The following is a 20,086-nucleotide window of genomic DNA, read 5'->3' as shown; positions in this document are numbered from 1 at the left end:
GAAAAGAAACATTTTTTTGCGATTACATCATTTTGAACCGATCAACTCCTAAGTCCAAAGATTTAGTAAACAAGAAAGCATTCAAAGAGCAAGTTCAAAACAGTGCTAATGCAGAGAATAGTGACTTACAGTACATCCAGATGCCGTAAATTATTTGTTTTCATTTGGCTTAAGAGCAAGAGTGTTTTATAGTTGAAGGTGTTTTAGATTATGCGGTGTTTAGTGAATTATGAAAATTAAATAATAAACGCTAAACTATTGTACTACATAGCGTTCGTCATTGCAACGCCTGCAGTAAAGTATATACATGTAAAAGGGTTCTCAAAAATAATCATATTTGTTTTGCTAAAACTATTTATGTACAATTACTCTAAAAATGATTTGTCATACAAAAATGGCACACAAGTTACACACAAACCATCGTCCCAAGTAAATGGTACCATTGTGAATTGTGACTGGCTGCACAAGTGGTGTAATAAACTAAATTAAACTAAAATGTTATTGCAGCCATATAGCTTGAATGAATAAAAATGCATATTTTAAATAAAGAAATCTCATGCTTTTGGTGCTTGAATTTGTGCTTCAATAATGAGATCCAGTTTTAGGAATACACAAGACGTGAAAGACGTCTTCCCTCAGGTATATTTTATGTTTTCTTGGGTTGCTGGATGTTGCGCTTATGCTCAATAATCTCATTTTTTTGCATTCGCCAAAACTAATTTGCCGACATCTAAGCGCGGACTGTAAGGGAATTAGTGCCGTCAGCGCGAGTCCCGTTCGCTGTGAAGTAAGTTAGTGACCAGCCGGCAGAGGATTCTTCAAGGTCTTAAAGCCTTCATCGAGCGACTACGTTCACAACAATTTACACTTTTTGTCCTAAACATACAATCAAGTCAAATACACAGTGTGGGAAGTAGTAGTAAAAAGTAATTTCTTATTTCAATTTATTATTAAATCTCATTGAGATGCGCTGTGTCTGTTGTCATATCGGACACAAACATGGCGGCGAGCATAGCGGAAGTGACGTCTTTGGTACCCATGGATAGTCCATTTGACCCAACACGATCAACCCAACTGTGTGTTTACAGTGCCTCAAACAACCCAACATTTTGACCCAGCACAATTAACCCAGCAATGTGTTTACAAAAATAACCCAGCACTTTTTAGAGTGTAGTGTAGGGGCAGGATGCTTCGGATTCTAGAGAGCATTTGATTGGATAGAAAGTTAGATGAATAGCTGAAGTGCAGGGTGATGTCATCAAAATCATTGACCCATATTGGCAGAAGTTACAGAGTGTACGTTTTGAATGAGTATATATTGTAAACGCGAATTTTGTCATTGTTCTAAAACACTAGCTTATAGATAACATTAAGGCTAACATATTCAAAAAAAAAAAAAAAAAAAAAAGCCAAAAAACTTCCATTTTGATTTCATGGGGACTTTAAAACTAGAAATAGAAATTCTTTCACAATTTTGTAACAATGCATTTCTGCTGTACTCAAAGCACAGAATGACAGTGTATTTGGCCATAACAAACTTTTTATGTTTTTAGAATTGTTAGCATGTTTATCTATTTGTTCTGTATTTGTTTCTAGTTTTATTTGCTGTTTTATTTTATTTATTAGCCTACTGACTCATTTCTAAATATTTGAAATGGATGGTGAATAGATAACTCTATATAATTCAATTTGATTACCACAAATTCAGACTGATTTTTGATTTCTATAAGTGTAGTGGAATTTGGATTAAAATCAGCACACATGGAAATAATTTAGACCACCTAAATGTTATATTTCTAAACTATCTAACTTTATAACAGACAAATATGAGATATCATATTCAAGTCAGAGACAGGTGACGGATATTCCCATGCGGAGGACACACCCTCTACTGGCAACTTTACCGCTAGAGCTTCCCACGGTGATGCGCAGTCTCGCTCTCGGCGCTCGCTCTTTGCAACGCTTTGCTTATCCCGGTTGACGTGCGGGAAAAGAGCTGCTTTAAGTGAGTGGGGAAGTAAATGGGATGAAAGCTCAAGTCACTAGGTCAGCAGGTCGAATATCCAAAGCTTCTTAACTGTAGCAGGTGGAAAGAGGAAGAGCTAGAGGAGTAGGAGGAGGCACCCTGGACTCCGCGCGGAGTGTGGATAGACCTCAGTGGTCTTATCATTTACCTGTGCCACATTTATGTCGCTCGTTTTCACTCCGCGTCTTCATGATGGACAGATGGACAGTGTAAAGAAAGCGTCACCAAACAGGGAAAGGCTGTTCCGCACGCACAGAACAAGTGCGCAAATGTCTGCTATGAGAATGGATAGAGACCGAAAGAGTTGGCACTCCTGGGAGAGCTCGAGTACGGACAGAAGGAGTGCTGTTAGGGCGATGATAAGGGATGTAGAGCGCGGACAGCACTGGACCGTCTTTTTCCTGCTCTCGCTTGCGCTGCAGCCGCAGGTAAGCCGCTGATTACGCGCTATTTTCAGCCGCCCGTTTAACCTGCTCTGACTTTTTCACGCTTGTTTTCTCTTTAAGGCTTTCCACAGACAATCCATGAGCTTATTTAATCCAGTGTTGTTCTTACTTTAACGCTGTTTAAAAGAGATTTGCGCCAGAGGGCGAATTATTAAGTGACTTAACTTTTTAACACAATTCCAGTCTGTCATTTTTTGGGCGCAGTCGGTTAAGCTCCATATCGGGCAAACACACACTAAGCGTAAACTTAAAGCGTTAACTTTTTAAACAAAATTTTAACGATTGTTGTGATACATTTGTGCACATCCATAACACCGTGATAAATAATGACAGCAATTATGTTTTGTCAATGTAGCCGTCCAAAACAGACAGCCACCGCTTAGCTGTTGCTATGGTTACCTCCTCAAGCAAAGAAGATTTTTCAAACATATTTAGCGAATTCTGACTTATTTGTAAACTTTTATGATTGTTGAAATTACATTAAAAGCAAATACGTACTTTAAACACACCCAATGTTATACTTTAACGAAATTTGGCCGGTTTAACGCTAAGTTAGGGGTGTGGAACACCCCATAATTCTGTTTTGCACCTATGTGGACGAGAACCACCTGTTGTTCCATCTTTCTTTGTTACGCGCCGCACTTGTCGCTCTTTTGGGCGTGTTGCCTCGTTTTTCATGCAGATATTAAAAACTAATATCAGCTATGGTTCACATCCAATATCAGACGCATAAGGCTGTTTGTTATTGCAAAGATTTGTCTTTGAGACTGTTTAACTCAACATATTTGTGTGTAAAATGTACTCTGGTGCACTGGCTTATTTGTACAAGAAAGCATCATTTTGCTCCAGTATGAATGAGGACATTGCAGTGTTTTTCTATTTAGAGCGAGGCTTATTTTTAATTTCATTATGTTTACATCAAGCAGTAAAGCAGCAGCAGCCATGGAGATTTTATAAAGAGAAATGGGTCTCTTTGTGGGCATGTGATTTTGCTTTTGTTTGCATTCCCAGAAAACATTCAGTGACTCTTAATTATGCTGATCCATTTGTACCACCCAAATGGCTTTGCTGTATTTAGAGAACACATAGCATAATTGTATTTTCAAAATATGAATCTCTCTTACGGTTTGAGAAGCTTGCTCTGTTTAAAACCAAGGCACGTCATTTCTGAATCTACTCCCAAAGCTACACATCCCACCCCAGCCACCTATTATTCCAGGCTTTGAGGTCTCTGTGGGGTTGTTGGTCTGTGGTGGAGATGACACCTCACCTGCTGTGGAGGGCAGATCCAGGGTATGAGAACCCTTTGAGCTCAGAAAGCGCATGTGTGTTCTGGCGGGTTGCTGCTGGATGAACATACCTGTCCTGACACTGAGGGCGTGTGAAAAACGCTAATATTTTGGTTGTCATTTTTGCAGTGTGAACTTTGGTTTTTAGATGCTTTGATGGTTCTTGGAAGATCTAAAATCTGTATGTTACAGGAAGTTCTGAAGAGAAGAAATTGAATGGTTTTATGTTATTGTCAGAAGAAATGAGGAGGGAAGTGATCGATGGATTTGTATTGTTAGGTGGGCTATAAATAACAGGGTTTAACAATAAGGATGACCCAGTGGCCTAAAGGCCAGTTGACGGAAATGGCACTTGATCTATCCAGGCCAGTACTACGTTTTCAATACAATTTATGTTCTTTAAGTCTTGCAAACATATAGAGCCAGTTTTACTAACAGTTTGCACCAACACACAGCGCCTTTTGGTGTTAAAATAGTACTTATTCAATATGCATTTGTAAGAGTTCCACTTTGAGATGCAAAATTTATAGAAGGAGAATATTAAAATTAATCACACAACGCGATTTACTAATATTTGTGCTCGTAAAATTGCTGGCATTTGTGCGGTAATTTGCACTGCTCTTGGTAGATTGCGCTGATCATTATGAAAATTATCTGGTTGCGTCTGTGTTCTTTAATGTGCACATTGTAAGTAAATCACACACAGAATTTTTCCTTCCCATTGGTGCTTTTATGGAATTGCGCTATAGGGCCTAACGCTAATTTGCACTGTTTAGTAAATCTGGCCCTTAGATTTTTATTTTTATTTTATTGATTTCTGCAAAATAATACATTTGAAATTATACTTTTGCCATAGCCAGTGTAATCTACTGTATATGTAGTCAATGAGGTTACTTAAAGCTGACTAGCAAAAGTGAGGATTTGTTGTAGGGCTCTATGTAGTACGTTTTATTATTTCCCAAATTCCATTTTTTCCACTTTATTTTTTTTTTCTGGTTTCTTTTCCAGTTGAAAAGTTTTAGTTTATGACATAAATCTAATTAATTGAAATCATGAAACTTTTATACAATACAATTTACTAGAAATTAATTTAAAGTTTAACAAAAATAAAATTTCGATTAGTTTTCTTGATTGCATTTGAATTGTTTTATGAAATTGTATTAATCCAAAGCATTTGTTTGGTGTGTTTACATTTTTTTCTGGTGAATAAATGCTATAGTAAATATATTTTCGGATAAATATTCCTTAAAAATAATGTTTTAGTAAAAAGTTTGTTATTAGTAGGCTAGTAGTACCGACATTACATTCAGTAATATATTTGTGTCACAATTTCTTCAAGTTAAACCAAACTTTTATTATGACGGATTGCTGTGAAGACCTTTGAGTTATTGTTTGTTATATATGACAAAAGATTTTCTCACAAGAAACTGTAAAATGCTGTAAAGTGACTTTTAGAGATCTTCTAGAGAGTTCATGTACTCATATATTGAGGCGAAAGAGGCTGAAAACACCATGACCTTCAGGCATTCATTTTTAGTTATTTATTTTTTTGCAGCTTTATATTCACGGACACTAGTCAATATCATTTGGATTCAAGTATACTGACCTACTTTTGATTTATTCATCCAAAATTTGGCAAATTCCATTACATTCCGCGTTATATAGTACATTCCATTTGTTAGACTGGATTTTCAGCATTGCGGAAATCATAGAGCCCTATATTGTTAAAATTGTGAAAAATTGTGTACTCAATTTATTTAATCAAAAAGGCAGTAAAACAGTAATATTGTGAAATATTATTACAATACATAAATTTAACATATGACGGCAAAGCTGATTTTTCAGCAGCCATTACTCCAGTCTTTATTGTCACAAGAGCCTTCAAAATAGAAAATAGAAATCTTTTGTAACATTATAAATGTCTTTAATGTCACTTTTGAAAAATATAAGGTGTCCTTGCTGAAAGATTTTTTAAATTATTTCTTATTATTCAATAAATCTATATAAATGTATTAATTAAGTATTAAATTCCCAAACCTTTGAGCTTATATAATGAATATGTGTCCAGAAAGCATTTATGAATGAATAACTGTCATGGAGTTACGTTACAGATTACACATTTACTTTTTTTGTAAAATATATATATATATTTTGATGATGCATATAAAAAAGTTGCTGGATATTTATATGTGTAGATAGCTAATGTAAAGAGCTAAGAAAAACAGTAAAACAGTAATATATTGTAAGGAATGTAAGGAAAATAATCTGCTGACCTTGCTGTAATATTGCATATGTTGTGTATGTGCAGAAATCATGGTCTAAAGAAAGCAGGGCAGTATGTCAGATAGACCAGCTGTGTTGGATACTGTCTTGTACTCAGATTGTGGACTGTAGCAGTTGTTCATTAACAGTTGGAGGACAGCCATTTGAACAGTACAGCCTTTCATGAATTGTGGGAAGTATTAAAGAGTGGAATTAAGAATGATTCCTGGTTAAATGGAGAATAAAACAGATAACAGATATCATTTGTATACTTAGACAGTAATAACAGTTCTATCATGACATCTCGGAAGGTTTTAGCTTGGTAATGACTATGACAATCTGCTACGTTGCTGAATTGCTGCTGCCTTAGGATATTGCTGTTTATGTAGATTATTGCTGCTGCAAAGCAAGTACAGGAAATTGCTACTGTCAATACATATGCCGATACAGAGCTGTGGGACATACTACTGCTGCACATGTAGCATATATAATAACCCGTAGCAGATCTATACAGGTGGAGCTGGGGAGGTGGAGGGTTTCAGAAGAACTGCGAACAGCTCTAATGAAACATCAATTTGTGTTAAGAAGCCATTCATCTGCACCATCTAGAGTTATACAGTATGATAGAACTTTGCATTTAGTCAATCTGTATCTTTGAAAAATGGGTAGCTGCCCCCTCCGAAATGGACAGTAAATAGCCTATGTTATGCACATATCCTTTTTGTTTTAAATTGCTGCATGTCTTTGTCTCTGATGTTGGATGGCAGGAGTTCAGCATGAGTCTTTGTGGGGTTTTAATGTCTCGGTAATGAGCCCTGTGATGCAGCTCCACAAGAGAGGCTGCTGAAATACAGGTATGTTGGGAATGACCCTGGCAGAGGATAGAGGGAGAGGAAGAAAGAGAGATGGAGAGTGATGGCCGGTGGTCTATCTGCCGAGTGTTTGATGTGTCCATGTTTTAGGAGCAGGAATGGGACAACATGCCATGATGGAACAATGGGAGGACAGTGCAGCCATTCAGCGGTCCTGCTCAAACGTGGGGTCACGGGAAGAGGACAGGCACCACCGAGTCTTACTGTCTGACCCGGCTTGGAATGTCGTATACACTGGGGAATCAGTGTGTGTGTGTGCATTTGTGTTTATTTGTTTGGGAGAGAGTGTGTGATGGACATTAGGATTATTTATGTGCATATAGAAAAATATATAGAGTTGAGGTCAAAAGTTTACATACATCTTGCAGAATCAGCAAAATGTTAATAACTTGACCAAAATAAGAGGGATCATACAAAATGCATTTTGTGTTTTTATTTAGTACTGACTTGAATAAGATATTTCACATAAAAGAAGTTCACATATTGTCCACAAGAGAAAATGTATGTATTTTAAGATCTATCTTTTCACACTGAGGACGACAACTAAGAGACTCATAAGCAACTATTACAAAAGGTTCAAACGCTCACTGATGCTCCAGAAGGAAAAACGTCGCATCAAGGGGGGTGAAAACTTTTGGAATTTAAAGATCAGGGTAAATTTAACCTTTTTTTTCTTCTGGGGATCATGTACTGTAAGTGTCTTCTGTAGATTCTAAAGGGCAGTACTAAATGGAAAAAAATAAGATATTCAGGCAAAATAAGAAAAATGTACACATCTTCATTCTCTTCAAAAGTTTACATCCCCTGGCTCTTAATGAATCGTGTTTCCTTCTGAAGCATCAAGGAGCGTTTGAACCTTCTGTAATAGTTGCCTAATAGTTGTCCTCAGAGTGAAAAGATGGATCTCAAAATCATACAAAGTTGGAAAGGATTCAAATATACAAAAAATGCTGTAAAATCAAAGAATTCATGGGACCTAAAGGATTTTTCTGAAGAACAGTGGGCAGTTTAACTGTTAAGGACAAACAAGGGACTCATGAACAATCATCACTAAACAGGGTCATTTTTATTATGTTTTTATTTCCTCTTGTGGACTATATATAAACATCTTTTATGTAAAATTTCATATTCAGGTCAGTACTAAATAAAAAAAAGCATACATTTTGTATGATCCCTCTTATTTTGGTCAAATAATTAACATTTTGAAGATTCTGCAAGATGTGTGTAAACTTTTGACTTCTACTGTGTACACTATATAATATATGTATAGTTTGCAATGGTTTTGATAAAACTAATAGTTGTTTCTAGGTTTTCTAAGGGACTGAGTAAAACTGAGCATACCTAAAATGCCCAGCCACTCTGCAGTGTGTGTGTGTGTGTGCGCATCCTCTCCTCCATTATGACAAAAAGAGAGATTCTGAATAAAAGAATGACAACAATAGAGAAAGGAAAGTCTGAACATAATGATGAGAGAAGAAGAGATCTTTTCCCAGGTGAAAAAGAAGTGAAAAAAGAGAACGACACTGTCTGATAGGAGCTGCGTTGTAAATGTGTTCCCCTCTGGGGAGAGAGGGAGAGAAAAGAAAGGGAGGGTGTATTGATATAGAGAAAGAATGGAAGAAAGAGAGCACAGGGTTGAAGAGTAGGAAGTAACTAACACAGGAGAGTAAGGAGAGAAAGCGTGAGAGAGAGGCAAGACATGAGGAGGTAAATAACCTGGGGGGAAAAGATGGAGGTAATGAAGTTAAGTGAGCATGCAGATGAAGAGGGTGATTACAGCACTGAAGAGGACTGTAGCTGTCTGTTTAGACACAGGGATTTCACTTTGAATCAATGTTATCGTCTTTTCTTGGTATCTTCCTTCAAATACAAAGACTACTAGAGTCATTATCTGTCTGGATGAATGGAGTCTTGTGAGGATTGTGTTTGTGTCATTTGAAGGTTGATGGATGTGAAGGAAACATCACAATGTGATGTTTTATTTTGAATTCACATCTTCTACTTAGTCTGAATCAGCAGGGCCTTTGAGCATTACTCAGAGCAAGTTTGTTTTTTGTTCACACAACCACATATTTTTTTCTGTTTTTGTGGTAATGCAGTTGAGTGCTCAATCTCGTGTCTTAAAGGGATAGTTCACCCCCTCAAAAAAATGAAAGTTCTGTCATCGTTTACTCACCCTCATGTTTTTCTGTACCCACATTGCTTTATTTTACCAGACTGTTCTTTTCTGTTTTACAAAAGTGAATGTGGCCGAGTGCTAAGATAAGTCGAAAAGGGTTATGTCAGATTTAAAGGAGTAGAACTAGTGGTTCGAAAAACGCATTCTTTTTCACATAATTTACATTATTACAATAACTTTCTCCCCAGACTGGCATAAATGGCTCGATTAGTTCCAGGTTTGATGAAGGTACGCCTTCCGAAAAACAAAATGTGTTGTGATTGGTTAGTAGTCCCACTGCGTCGCAATTGGCGAACAGCTTAGACAGCGTTTCAGTCCTGCCTTCTCAAAGTAGTAAGTTCCGTGTACACCTGCGCAAGCTAGATTAAAGTGATTCTTACATTTTAAATATGGATATTTTCACATCGGATCGCTCAGGTTGGCTTTTACTGACTGTCACATAGACTGTCCTTACTACCTTTCTGGACCTTGAATGTGTCAGTTACGTTGCTGTCTATACAGGGTCAGAAAGCTCTCAGATTTCATCAAAAATAGCTTAATTTGTGTTCTGAAGATGAATGAAGGTCTTACAGGTTCGGAATGACATGAGGGTGAGTAATTAATGGCAGAATATTCATTTTTGGGTGAACTATCCCTTTAAGCACTTCCTATTAATACTAACAATCAACTTGTAATTTGCATTATAAAGCAAAATGGTACGTTTTTGCAGTCATATTTTGGCCTTGACAGCATTGATATTCTCATCTGCACCACTCAACATCCAGATGTGATAAAACAGTTTTCAGAAAGCTAGTAACTGTGGAGAATATGAACAAGCATCATGAGAGAATTTAAATTCGAAACACCTTTGGAGGCTGAAATGCTGCTTCTCATCTTAATGTCTTCACACATTCTGTCACGTCAGATTTCCTGTTTGCTTTCTATTTTTTAACCTTGCTGTTTTGAATTTCCATAGGTTGTGTGTGCAGTGGGCACATTTGAGGTGCAGATTCGACAGTGGCTAAACCCTCAGGGCTATCTACAGAATGGTCAGTGCTGTGACCCCCAGGCCGGTTGGGGACAGCGCTGTTCATCAGGTGATCAGTGTGACACCTTGTTCAAGGCCTGTTTGAAGGAGTACCAGGCTCGGGTTGCACCAACCGGCACCTGTACGTACGGCACTGGCAATACACCTGTCCTTGGTGGCAACTCCCATACCTTACACCACCATGGAAATGAGGGAATCGACAGCAGAAATGGACGAATTGTTATCCCGTTTAAATACGCATGGCCGGTGAGTACATCTCTCATTTATTTATCTGCTTAGTGAACACTGATGAGGTAAAAAGATGAGGTTCTAGAAACCATCGCCAATGATTGGTTGGAAGACACTTGGATAATGTGCAGGTTTTTCTGATCTGTTGTGCGTGTTTGAATATACCAGGGGAGTATTTTCTAGTGTTGGGTCGAGTCCACGTAAGTCGAGTCCGAGTCGAGTCCGAGTCTTTAACCAGTCGAGTCCGAGTCAAGTCCGAGTCCAAAATGGGGCGAGTCGGACTCAAGTCCGAGTCCAAATGGGTCGAGTCCGAGTCGAGTCCGACCGAGTCCAACTAAAAACTACTGTTTGTCAGTATCTTAACCTTGTTTTAATTTGTACAACTACAATAAGGCAATGACAATTTAAATGTAACAAAAGGAAACCTCTGTTGCATATTGCCATTTTGATTTTTTTATTTCACACCATCTCATTAGTGTCCTGCTCAGCAAACTTAAAGTCATGTAACAGAAGTTATGACTGACTTGATATTATGACATATTTCAGAGTGAAACAGCTTTTAGAATGTGGGAAGGACAATGTGGGAATTATAAGGGAAGGACAGGACTGTACCTACGAGTAAAATAATGAATCTGTGATAAAGGGAGGGGTAGGTGAAGAGATGGACAGCTAGTGACATATTTTTCTTAGATGAAAATGAGGCTGTGAGGGTTAATGACATGGAAGTCATGGAATAAAAGAATAAAATTCTGACTTTATTTTCTCAATTTCGAGATTATATCTCACAATTCTGATAAGAAAATACATTCTCCCTTTTCCTCTCAGCTAAAGTCATGAGTTTATTTTTTCCCTCAGAACTGACAAACTTGCTATTGCTGCGTTAAATTGAGTTCTAAAGTCTTAAATACAACATATAAACGACATAAAAAAATTCTGAATTCTGAGATAAAATAGGTAAATGTAAAATGTTATAGGTTTAAATAGTATTTTTTTACTGACATAACTGTAACGTCTACTCCAAATTGGTCTATTGACAACGGGCCATTGAATTATTAGAAAATAATGCACACCCAAGTAAGTAAGTAAAACATTCTCAAGCTTACTGAAGGAAAATAAACAGTCTAATAATTAATTACAAGCAAAAGCATAAATAAATATAATAATCAAAATACAAATGAAATAGTTTTATACGTTTTTCAGATTGATCTATATAGTAAAGTATACCACAGAAATAGTGTACTACAAACATTTAATGAAGTAATAAATGTAAAAATAAAACTCTCTACAATCTTCACCGTATATAATAAATATAGATGATTCTTATTAAAATTGCTAAACTGCTTCAATCAAGAGCAGTGAGTGATTTTCTCTTTTTATTTTGTTGTTTGATTATGACGCAGTCTGTGGCAGGTTTACACTGCTGTCGCTTTAAGACCGGACGCACAGATCATATATTTTGACACATCTGTATTTCTAACTCAACACAAAACCGATAGCATTTACATGAATGCTCTCCAAGACGATGCATTTTGACATTACCTTTCGTGTAAGTGTGTAGCAATAGAGAAAGAGTTTAATTCAGCATTGTGCGCTGACTGAGAGGCAGGCTTTCAAGTACCGGCAAGACTTTAAAACACATGCCAATAATACTGAATGTCACTTTCGTAATAATGCATCGAGTCAGTAAAATTTCCATCAACTGTCCCTGGACTCGGCTGGACTCGGCAATAATTCCCGAGTCCGAAAAGCTCGAGTCCGAGTCAAGTCCGAGTCAAAATGCATCCGAGTCCGTGACAAGTCCGAGTCCGCTAAAAATTGTACTCGAGACCGGACTCGAGTCCGAGTACAAGTCCGAGTACCCCAACTCTAGTATTTTCTAAAGGGCAGCTGTCATGTCACCCTTAAACTGTCTGCTGCCCTTATCATGTCAGTTCTTGAAAGTAAACAGTGTAAATTGCAAATATAACAAATGGAAAATGACAAAAAAGAATGCATTCCCTCATCTGCCATTGGTTGAAAAATACATTAAATACATGTAAAATACACCACCCCCCACACTCCACTGGTTGAACTAATGTTGGAAAATGGGAAAAAAATGAAAAATGTGTCATCATTTACTCATCTTTATGTCCTTCCAGAAGACTTTTTTTCATCTTCAGATTTTTTAAATTAAATCCACTGAAAGTCCATTACATCAAAACTTTGACGCTTCAGAAGTTTGTGAGGATATCGTTAAAGGCAAAATATCTGTGTTTTTTTATTAAAATATCCAAACACCACTAGAACAGTGTTATACATTTTTTTAACTTGTGTACTTACATTATGATTTAAAGGATGTTTAAATCCAGAGAAATAAGCAATTTTAACTAGTATAACGGACTGTGTCAGAGTGTCGCCTGCCAATGAAGTCATACACCCTTGATTTTCCGGTTTCATTTTGATAAAAACATAGTAACCACAAAGACACTTTAATATGTTATGCATTTAATTGACAAATGATGAACACACAGAATAGCATTATAACAGAACTTTTTAACACACTCAAATGTACATCTAGTATGATAAACCAGCACTGCTTCTCCTACATATGCATGACCGGAAGGAGCGAAAGTGGTCAACTGTGGCAGCTCTGCTGCTTTCGAGTCGTGTGTCACGCTAGTCCTTCATTAGCAATTGCTCCAGCATCCTCGTTTCGCTTCCACGACTTTTAGCTTCACCCTGCTTCATACTACAGTGAGCTTAATAAGTCTTTAATACATTAGCTCATTCATGGACATGATTTCTGTCAGAGTCCCGTCGGATTGCTTGGGGATGAAGACTACAACTCCCTTGATTCCACACTCTATCACTGAGTCATCAAACTATGCCTTTGGTTCTTGTTTGTTTTGAATATGCGCCCTCTAGTGGCGAAAACATACATATTGTGCCTTTAGAGAAATCAGTATGAATCGAGTGGTTTAACCAGCCAAAATATTCACGTAAAACATAGAACTCTGTATAAACTGGATCAATAATAAATTAAAGGCCTAAAAGTGGTCAGCATTCTCCAATAAAAGTTTTCATGAAAATGATTATTTTGAGTTGTAAATTTAGCAGGATATAATACAATATACCATATGTGACTCTGGACCACAAAACCAGTCATAAGGGTCTTTTTTTTTTAATTGAGACTTATACATCATTCGAAAGCTAAACAAATACAGTTTTTATTGATGTATGGTTTGTTAGGATAGGACAGTATTTGGCTGAGATGCAACAAATCTGAAATCTGAGGTGCAAAAAAATAAAAATATTGAGCCTTTAAAGTTGTCCAAATGAAGCTCTTAGCCATACATATTACTATATTAGTATTATTATAGATCTTTACTTAAAATCCTAATGATTTTTGTCATAAAAGAAAAATCGCTAATTTTGACCCATACAATGTATTTTTGGCTATTGCTAAAAATATACCCATGATACTTATGACTGGTTTTGTGGTCCAGGGTCACATATGGCTTCAGCAGGCATGGATTCTCATGGAGACGTGCGAGATCAAACATGACTAGAAAAGAATAACACATGGAGAACAATCAACGTTGTCAGCTGGCTCTCCTGGCATGTGTTTCTTTTTCAAAGTGCAAGTCGGACTTAAAATCGGACTTAAAATCTTCTAGTTTGTGGCCAGCCTAAAGACCCCGGTATACTTCAAGTGAAATCGAAGAATGAACTGATGTGACTTCATTTCAAACAAAATCTGGCCAAAATGAAGTTAGTTTTGGGAGTTCGAACTGGCTTGCCAAAGTAAACTTTGCAGAAAAGTTTGTTCCAGCTGCAAAACGCCTTCGTGTGAGCTGAGGCTCCGCTTTCTTTCACGCGTAACTCTTTTGTGGGTTAATTTTGTCTGTCGAGATATCCACGGGTAAAAACATGTACACAGTAGAGAGTTTAATGTAGCAAATAAAGTTGTGCTTCTAAAGAAATGAGACACTGACACTGTTTTTCATGTTTAATACTGCAGATCGCTTTTAGGCAATATATTGAATAAAGTGCCATGTAAATACATGTGACGTGACTTAACGGGAGCGCTTAACGTGGAGTAACCCTTTAAATCGGGGCCTTAAAGGGTTACTCCACCCCAAAATGAAAATGTTGTCATTAATCACTTACCCCCATGTTGTTCCAAACGCTTTGTACGTCTTCGGAATAGACAGCAATGGAATTAACACGATCAACGTCCAGAAATGTAGCAAGGAGATCGGTAAAATAATCCATGTGACATCAGGGGTTTAACAGTAATTTTACGAAGCTACGAGAATACTTTCTGTATGCAAAGAAAACAAAAATATTGACTTTATTCAACAATTCGTCTTCTACACATCACCCTAGCACCACGTTGGAGACTATCCACTGAACGCAAACAGCGTATGCTGTTTTGTGTCAGCTGCGCCACATGGATACGTTTTCTAAATTTATTTACACTTTGATTTGAACGGAAACAATGTATCCCTGTGATGCGTCTGACACAGAACAGCCTACGCTGTTTGTGTTCAGTGGATACTCTCCAAAATGGCGCTAGGGTGACGCAGAGGAGACGAATCGTTGAATAATGTCATTATTTTTGTTTTCTTTTTGTAGCTTCATAAAATTACAGTTGAACCCCTGATGTCACATGGACTATTTTACCAATCTCCTTGCTATGTTTATGTTGATCGTGTTAATTACATTGCTGTCTATAGGAGGGTCAGAGAGCTGTCAGAATGCATCAAAAATATCTTAATTTGTGTTTTCCGATGATGAACAAAGCTTTTACAGGTTTGGAGGTAAGTGATTAATGACATAATTTTCATTTTGGGGTGGAATAACCCTTGAAGCGGGGCTGCCCAGCCCAGCTCTACAGCACCCCACAATTTTCCAATGTAAATATGTGGTGACAACTGGAACTGCAATGTTTCTAACTGAGAGCCATTACTGCAGATTTAAAGGTCCCATATTGTCAAAACCGAAATTTCCTGGCTTTTTTCATGATAACTAAGGTCTAAGGGCTATGTAACTACCATATAAGTTTCAAAACAGTCAATCCACAGTAAAACGCACACAGCCTGTATAAAGTTGCTGTGTCTTTTCACGAGGCGCTGTGACTTCCGTAAAAATGTGACGTCCGATCTACTCAGTCACCGCCTTCAGTCACCACCCCGAGCACCAACCACCGGCCCACCCTCCTTTTGTCAAACCCCCGACAACATCGAGTCCTTCCGAACAACATTAATATAAAAGACCAGTGGCACGTCAGCTTTAGCCTCTTTCACATAACGATTCCGGAAAATACACGGATAATGTGTCCCATGATTTGTTCCGGAATTGTTTGATTTGGTTCATTCACAAAGTAATTTTCCGGAATCTTTGCGTGCTTTATACACAACCCGTAAAGACATGTAACGTGAAGCCTACGCTGCACTGAACTGAAAGTGCTAAACGATAGTCAGTTTTCACATATTTTTTCGTTGTGAAGACGAAACGATAACGTGCATCATCACTACAAAACAGCCTTTATAGCATTGGTTCTGGCTTTTGTTCACACAGCGCTCATTCCGGGACTGATCCCAGCAACGTTAAGTTCCCAACCCGGGATTGTTCCAGGAACTTTCAGGCAATTTTCCTGAATCAACGCACAGTGTGAAAGAGGTTTTACTAAAGCAATAGTTACATAGCTTACTGCAATCGTAGCTTACAAAAAACATTAATTACCATTCTGAAACATCCTGTTGAGTATCACAAGCCACAGCAGGCTACAGCATACATGACAGTAGTTACCTGTGGTTGGCCTGGCCGTGCGTCACTCAGAAAACAACAGACCAATTAGAAGAGAGGCTCATGAATATTAATTAGATGGGCCAAAATCGACCTGTTCTTGAAAGAGCTCCTAAAAAAGGAGCTGTAAAAATATATTGCGATGGTTTTTGGCACTTAAACCGCAAATATATATTCTTAAGGACATCAACAGCTAAAACAAACCTCCAATAAGGTGTACAATATGGGACCTTTAAGACGGCCCCACTTACTTTCACAATACCTGATGTAAACCTCAATTCAGATGAAGACTATATCAGTCCACTTAAGCTAAGTATGCATCAGGTCAGAAAGTTGGCGTATTTGTTCTTCCTGTGTGGAGTAGCGTATCAAATTAATGAAAGTATAAATCATGTTTAATGAAATGAAATTGTTGAACAAAGTTGTTGTTTTCTTTGCACACAGAGTAAAATTAAGGTTGAAACACTGATGTCATGTGGACTATTTTAACAATGTATTTACTACCTTTCTGGGCCTTGAACGTGTCAGTTGCATTGCTGTCTATGTAGAATCAGAAAGCTTTTGGATTTCTTCAGAAACATCTTAATTTGTGTTCCGAAGATGAATGACATGAAGTTAAATAATTAATGACACAATTTTCATTTTTGGTTGAATTATCCCTTCAAAGCAATTTTATGATAGCATTTGTCTTTACAAGCTTTTTGAAGCGTCAAGATTTTGTGTAAAGGGACAGAAATCTCTTAAGTTTCATTAAAATGTATCTTCATTTGTTCTTTTAAAGATAAACAAAAGCTTTATGGGTTTGGAATGATGTGAGTAAATGATGACAGACATTTTATTTTGAGATTAATTAAAAACAACACTACAAGAGTTCGATTGAAGTATTGATTTCCCCTGTCCACCACAAATTTGGATCACACCCAAGTCGCATGCAGTGGTTTCCTTAAAAGCCATATAATCTAGCGTGCCATTTTTTTTTAAACTTGCTGATAGGGATAGGGAAGTTTTCACTTAACCTTGATCTGACCTCAGTGGCATTATGCCGAGCATATGGAGGTAGTAATGCTGGCTGACTGTTGGCCAGACTGTAGACGTGCTGTGCCAGTGATCTTTACTGAACCTCGCTGTGAGTGCTGCGGTCACTGTTTGGCTTTCTCCAGCCTTGGTTCTTTAACTGATTACACACTTATTGATTAGAGTGGAGAGATAGAGTGTGTGTGAGAGAATAAGAGAAAAAGATGAGGGTGAATGATTGTAGCACAACTTTTAATTTTAGCTATTGGTGTTGTGGTGGCTAAAGATAAAGGCTTTTGTAACGTAATGAGTCTTCTGATTTGATAAGCTGCTTTCAGAGACTGCTGATATTTTGTATAATGTCACTGGGACATTCATTGTCTCTCTGCTTGTCTGTGTTTACCACATACTGATCCAATCCGAAATGTTAAAAGCCATTTTCATTAATCGAGCAAAAACAAACAAAAATATTTGGTCATATTTTGTCTGAATCTTGCTGTTGTGCTAAATATCAGCATGACCAATGAAAATTGTTTGGTTACAATGTCACAAATCAATAGTTTTTTCATAGATTAAATCAAACCTGAACATCATAATTGACATCTTGTTTATTTGGAATTTTCTATTTTCTATTTTTTATTTCCTCTGTGGTCATTGTCTTGACTAGAAAATGTCTTTCTTACCCTCCCACTGTATTTCATCATTTTCTGGCTCTTACTTTTGTAGAACAAGTTTATTCTCTCTTATTTCCAGACAAATTGACATCACTAGTTTTTATTGTCTGCAGCAAGCTAATAGAGCACTACAAATACACCATTAATCGTTGACTTAAAAGCAAGTCTTTAATTAGACCACTATGATCTAAGACTAGTGTGTTTTTTATGATACAATTTTTCAACTTCATACAAACTCAATGAAAACAGAAACATAAAGGAGAGGTGCCCAAGGCCCAGTATGGAAACCAACTCTTTTGTTTGTCTTGTGGTTGAGATCATGAATATCCTGTCACTATGCTAAGTCATCATACATAATACCAATCTTATCATCAGAATCTAAAGGAAGCGGATAGGGATATCGAACTCTTCGATGAGTCACAAAAACCCCCAATAAAAGAAAGACGAATCTTATGACCCACATATCTCTCATGTAAAATCTTACAATATACTCTTGCTGTAATTACTGTCTACCACGGTGCTGGATTACAACCAGCTTCAGGCCTCAGAATCTCAGAATTCCTTCAGAATAACTTGCCAGCTGTAGGAGACTGATAGGCCAGTGCAAGTATTTTATTTTATTTATATACAAACTCGCAATTCTGACCTTTTTTTCCTCAGAATTGTGATATAAATTCGCAATTGTGAGATATAAACTCGCAAATATGACTTTTTTCTCAGAAATGCATGATATAAACTCACTTTTGCGAGTTATAAAGTCAGAATTGCATCATATAAACTCACAATTGTGACTTTTCCTCAGAACTGCAAGTGTATATCTCACAGTTGTGACTTTATAACACACAATTTCGAGTTATTAAGTCAGAATTGTGAGAATTAAACTCCGAATTCTAAGAGTCAGAATTGCGAGATATAAACTAGCAATCGCAAGGAAAAAAAAGGTAGAATAGCAAGATACAAACTCATAATTGTGAGAAAAACAAGTCAGAATTGTGAGCTTTTATCTAGCAATTCAGACTTTTTTTTCTCCAAATTGTGATATAAACTCGCAATTGCGAGCATTAAAATTCGCAAATATGACTTTTTTCTCAGAAATGCACGATATAAACTCACAGTTGTGAGTTATAAAGTCAGAATTGCGAGTTAAATTAACTGAGCAAGTCAGAATTGCATGATATGAACTCACAATTGTGACTTTGCAAGTGTATATCTCAGTTTATAACACGCAATTGCGAGTTGTTAAGTCAGAATTGTGAGATTTAAACTCTGAATTCTAAGAGCATATCAGTTTTTTTCCCCTCAAAACTGGAAAAGTCAGAATTGCAAGATATAAACTAGCAATTGCAAGGAAAAAAAGGCAGAATAGCAAGATACAAACTCGCAGTTGTGAGAAAAACAAGTCAGAATTGTGAGCTTTTATCTAGCAGTTCTAACTTTTTTCTCACAATTGTGATATAAACTAGCAATTGCGAGATATAAATTCGCAAATATGACTTTTTTCTCAGAAATGCACGATATAAACTCACAGTTGTGAGTTATAAAGTCAGAATTGCGAGTTAAATTAACTTTAACTTAAATTCTGAATTATAAAGTCAGAATTGCGTCATATAAACTCACAATTGTGACTTTTTCCTCAGAATTGCAAGTGTATATCTCACAATTCTGACTTTATAACATGCAATTTCGAGTTATTAAGTCAGAATTGTGAGAATTAAACTCCGAATTCTAAGTCAGAATTGCGAGATATAAACTAGCAATCGCAAGGAAAAAAGGTAGAATAGCAAGATACAAACTCATAATTGTGAGAAAAACAAGTCAGAATTGTGAGCTTTTATCTAGCAATTCGGACTTTTTTTCTCCAAATTGTGATATAAACTCGCAATTGCGAGCATTAAAATTCGCAAATATGACTTTTTTTCTCAGAAATGCACGATATAAACTCACAGTTGTGAGTTATAAAGTCAGAATTGCGAGTTAAATTAACTGAGCAAGTCAGAATTGCATGATAGGAACTCACAATTGTGACTTTGCAAGTGTATATCTCAGTTTATAACACGCAATTGCGAGTTGTTAAGTCAGAATTGTGAGATTTAAACTCTGAATTCTAAGAGCATATCAGTTTTTTTCCCCTCAAAACTGGAAAAGTCAGAATTGCAAGATATAAACTAGCAATTGCAAGGAAAAAAGGCAGAATAGCAAGATACAAACTCGCAGTTGTGAGAAAAACAAGTCAGAATTGTGAGCTTTTATCTAGCAGTTCTAACTTTTTTCTCACAATT

At 36.9% G+C, this 20,086-nt stretch overlaps 1 protein-coding gene across 1 annotated transcript in view; it reads left to right on the top strand.

The window, feature by feature from the left end:
- Positions 1-1,982: 1,982 nt before the first annotated feature.
- LOC141345283 (uncharacterized) overlaps positions 1,983-20,086 on the top strand; it is a 97,157-nt gene continuing 79,053 nt past the window's right edge. The window contains exons 1-2 of the mRNA XM_073850154.1: positions 1,983-2,454; positions 10,030-10,347. Coding sequence (XP_073706255.1) covers positions 2,188-2,454; positions 10,030-10,347 — 585 coding nt within the window. The 5' untranslated portion in view covers positions 1,983-2,187. The remainder of the gene's footprint in view (positions 2,455-10,029; positions 10,348-20,086) is intronic.

This window comes from Garra rufa, chromosome 11 (assembly GCF_049309525.1).
Source record: "Garra rufa chromosome 11, GarRuf1.0, whole genome shotgun sequence".
Taxonomy (NCBI): Eukaryota; Metazoa; Chordata; class Actinopteri; order Cypriniformes; family Cyprinidae; genus Garra; species Garra rufa.
This window is presented reverse-complemented; position numbering and strand designations above follow the sequence as displayed.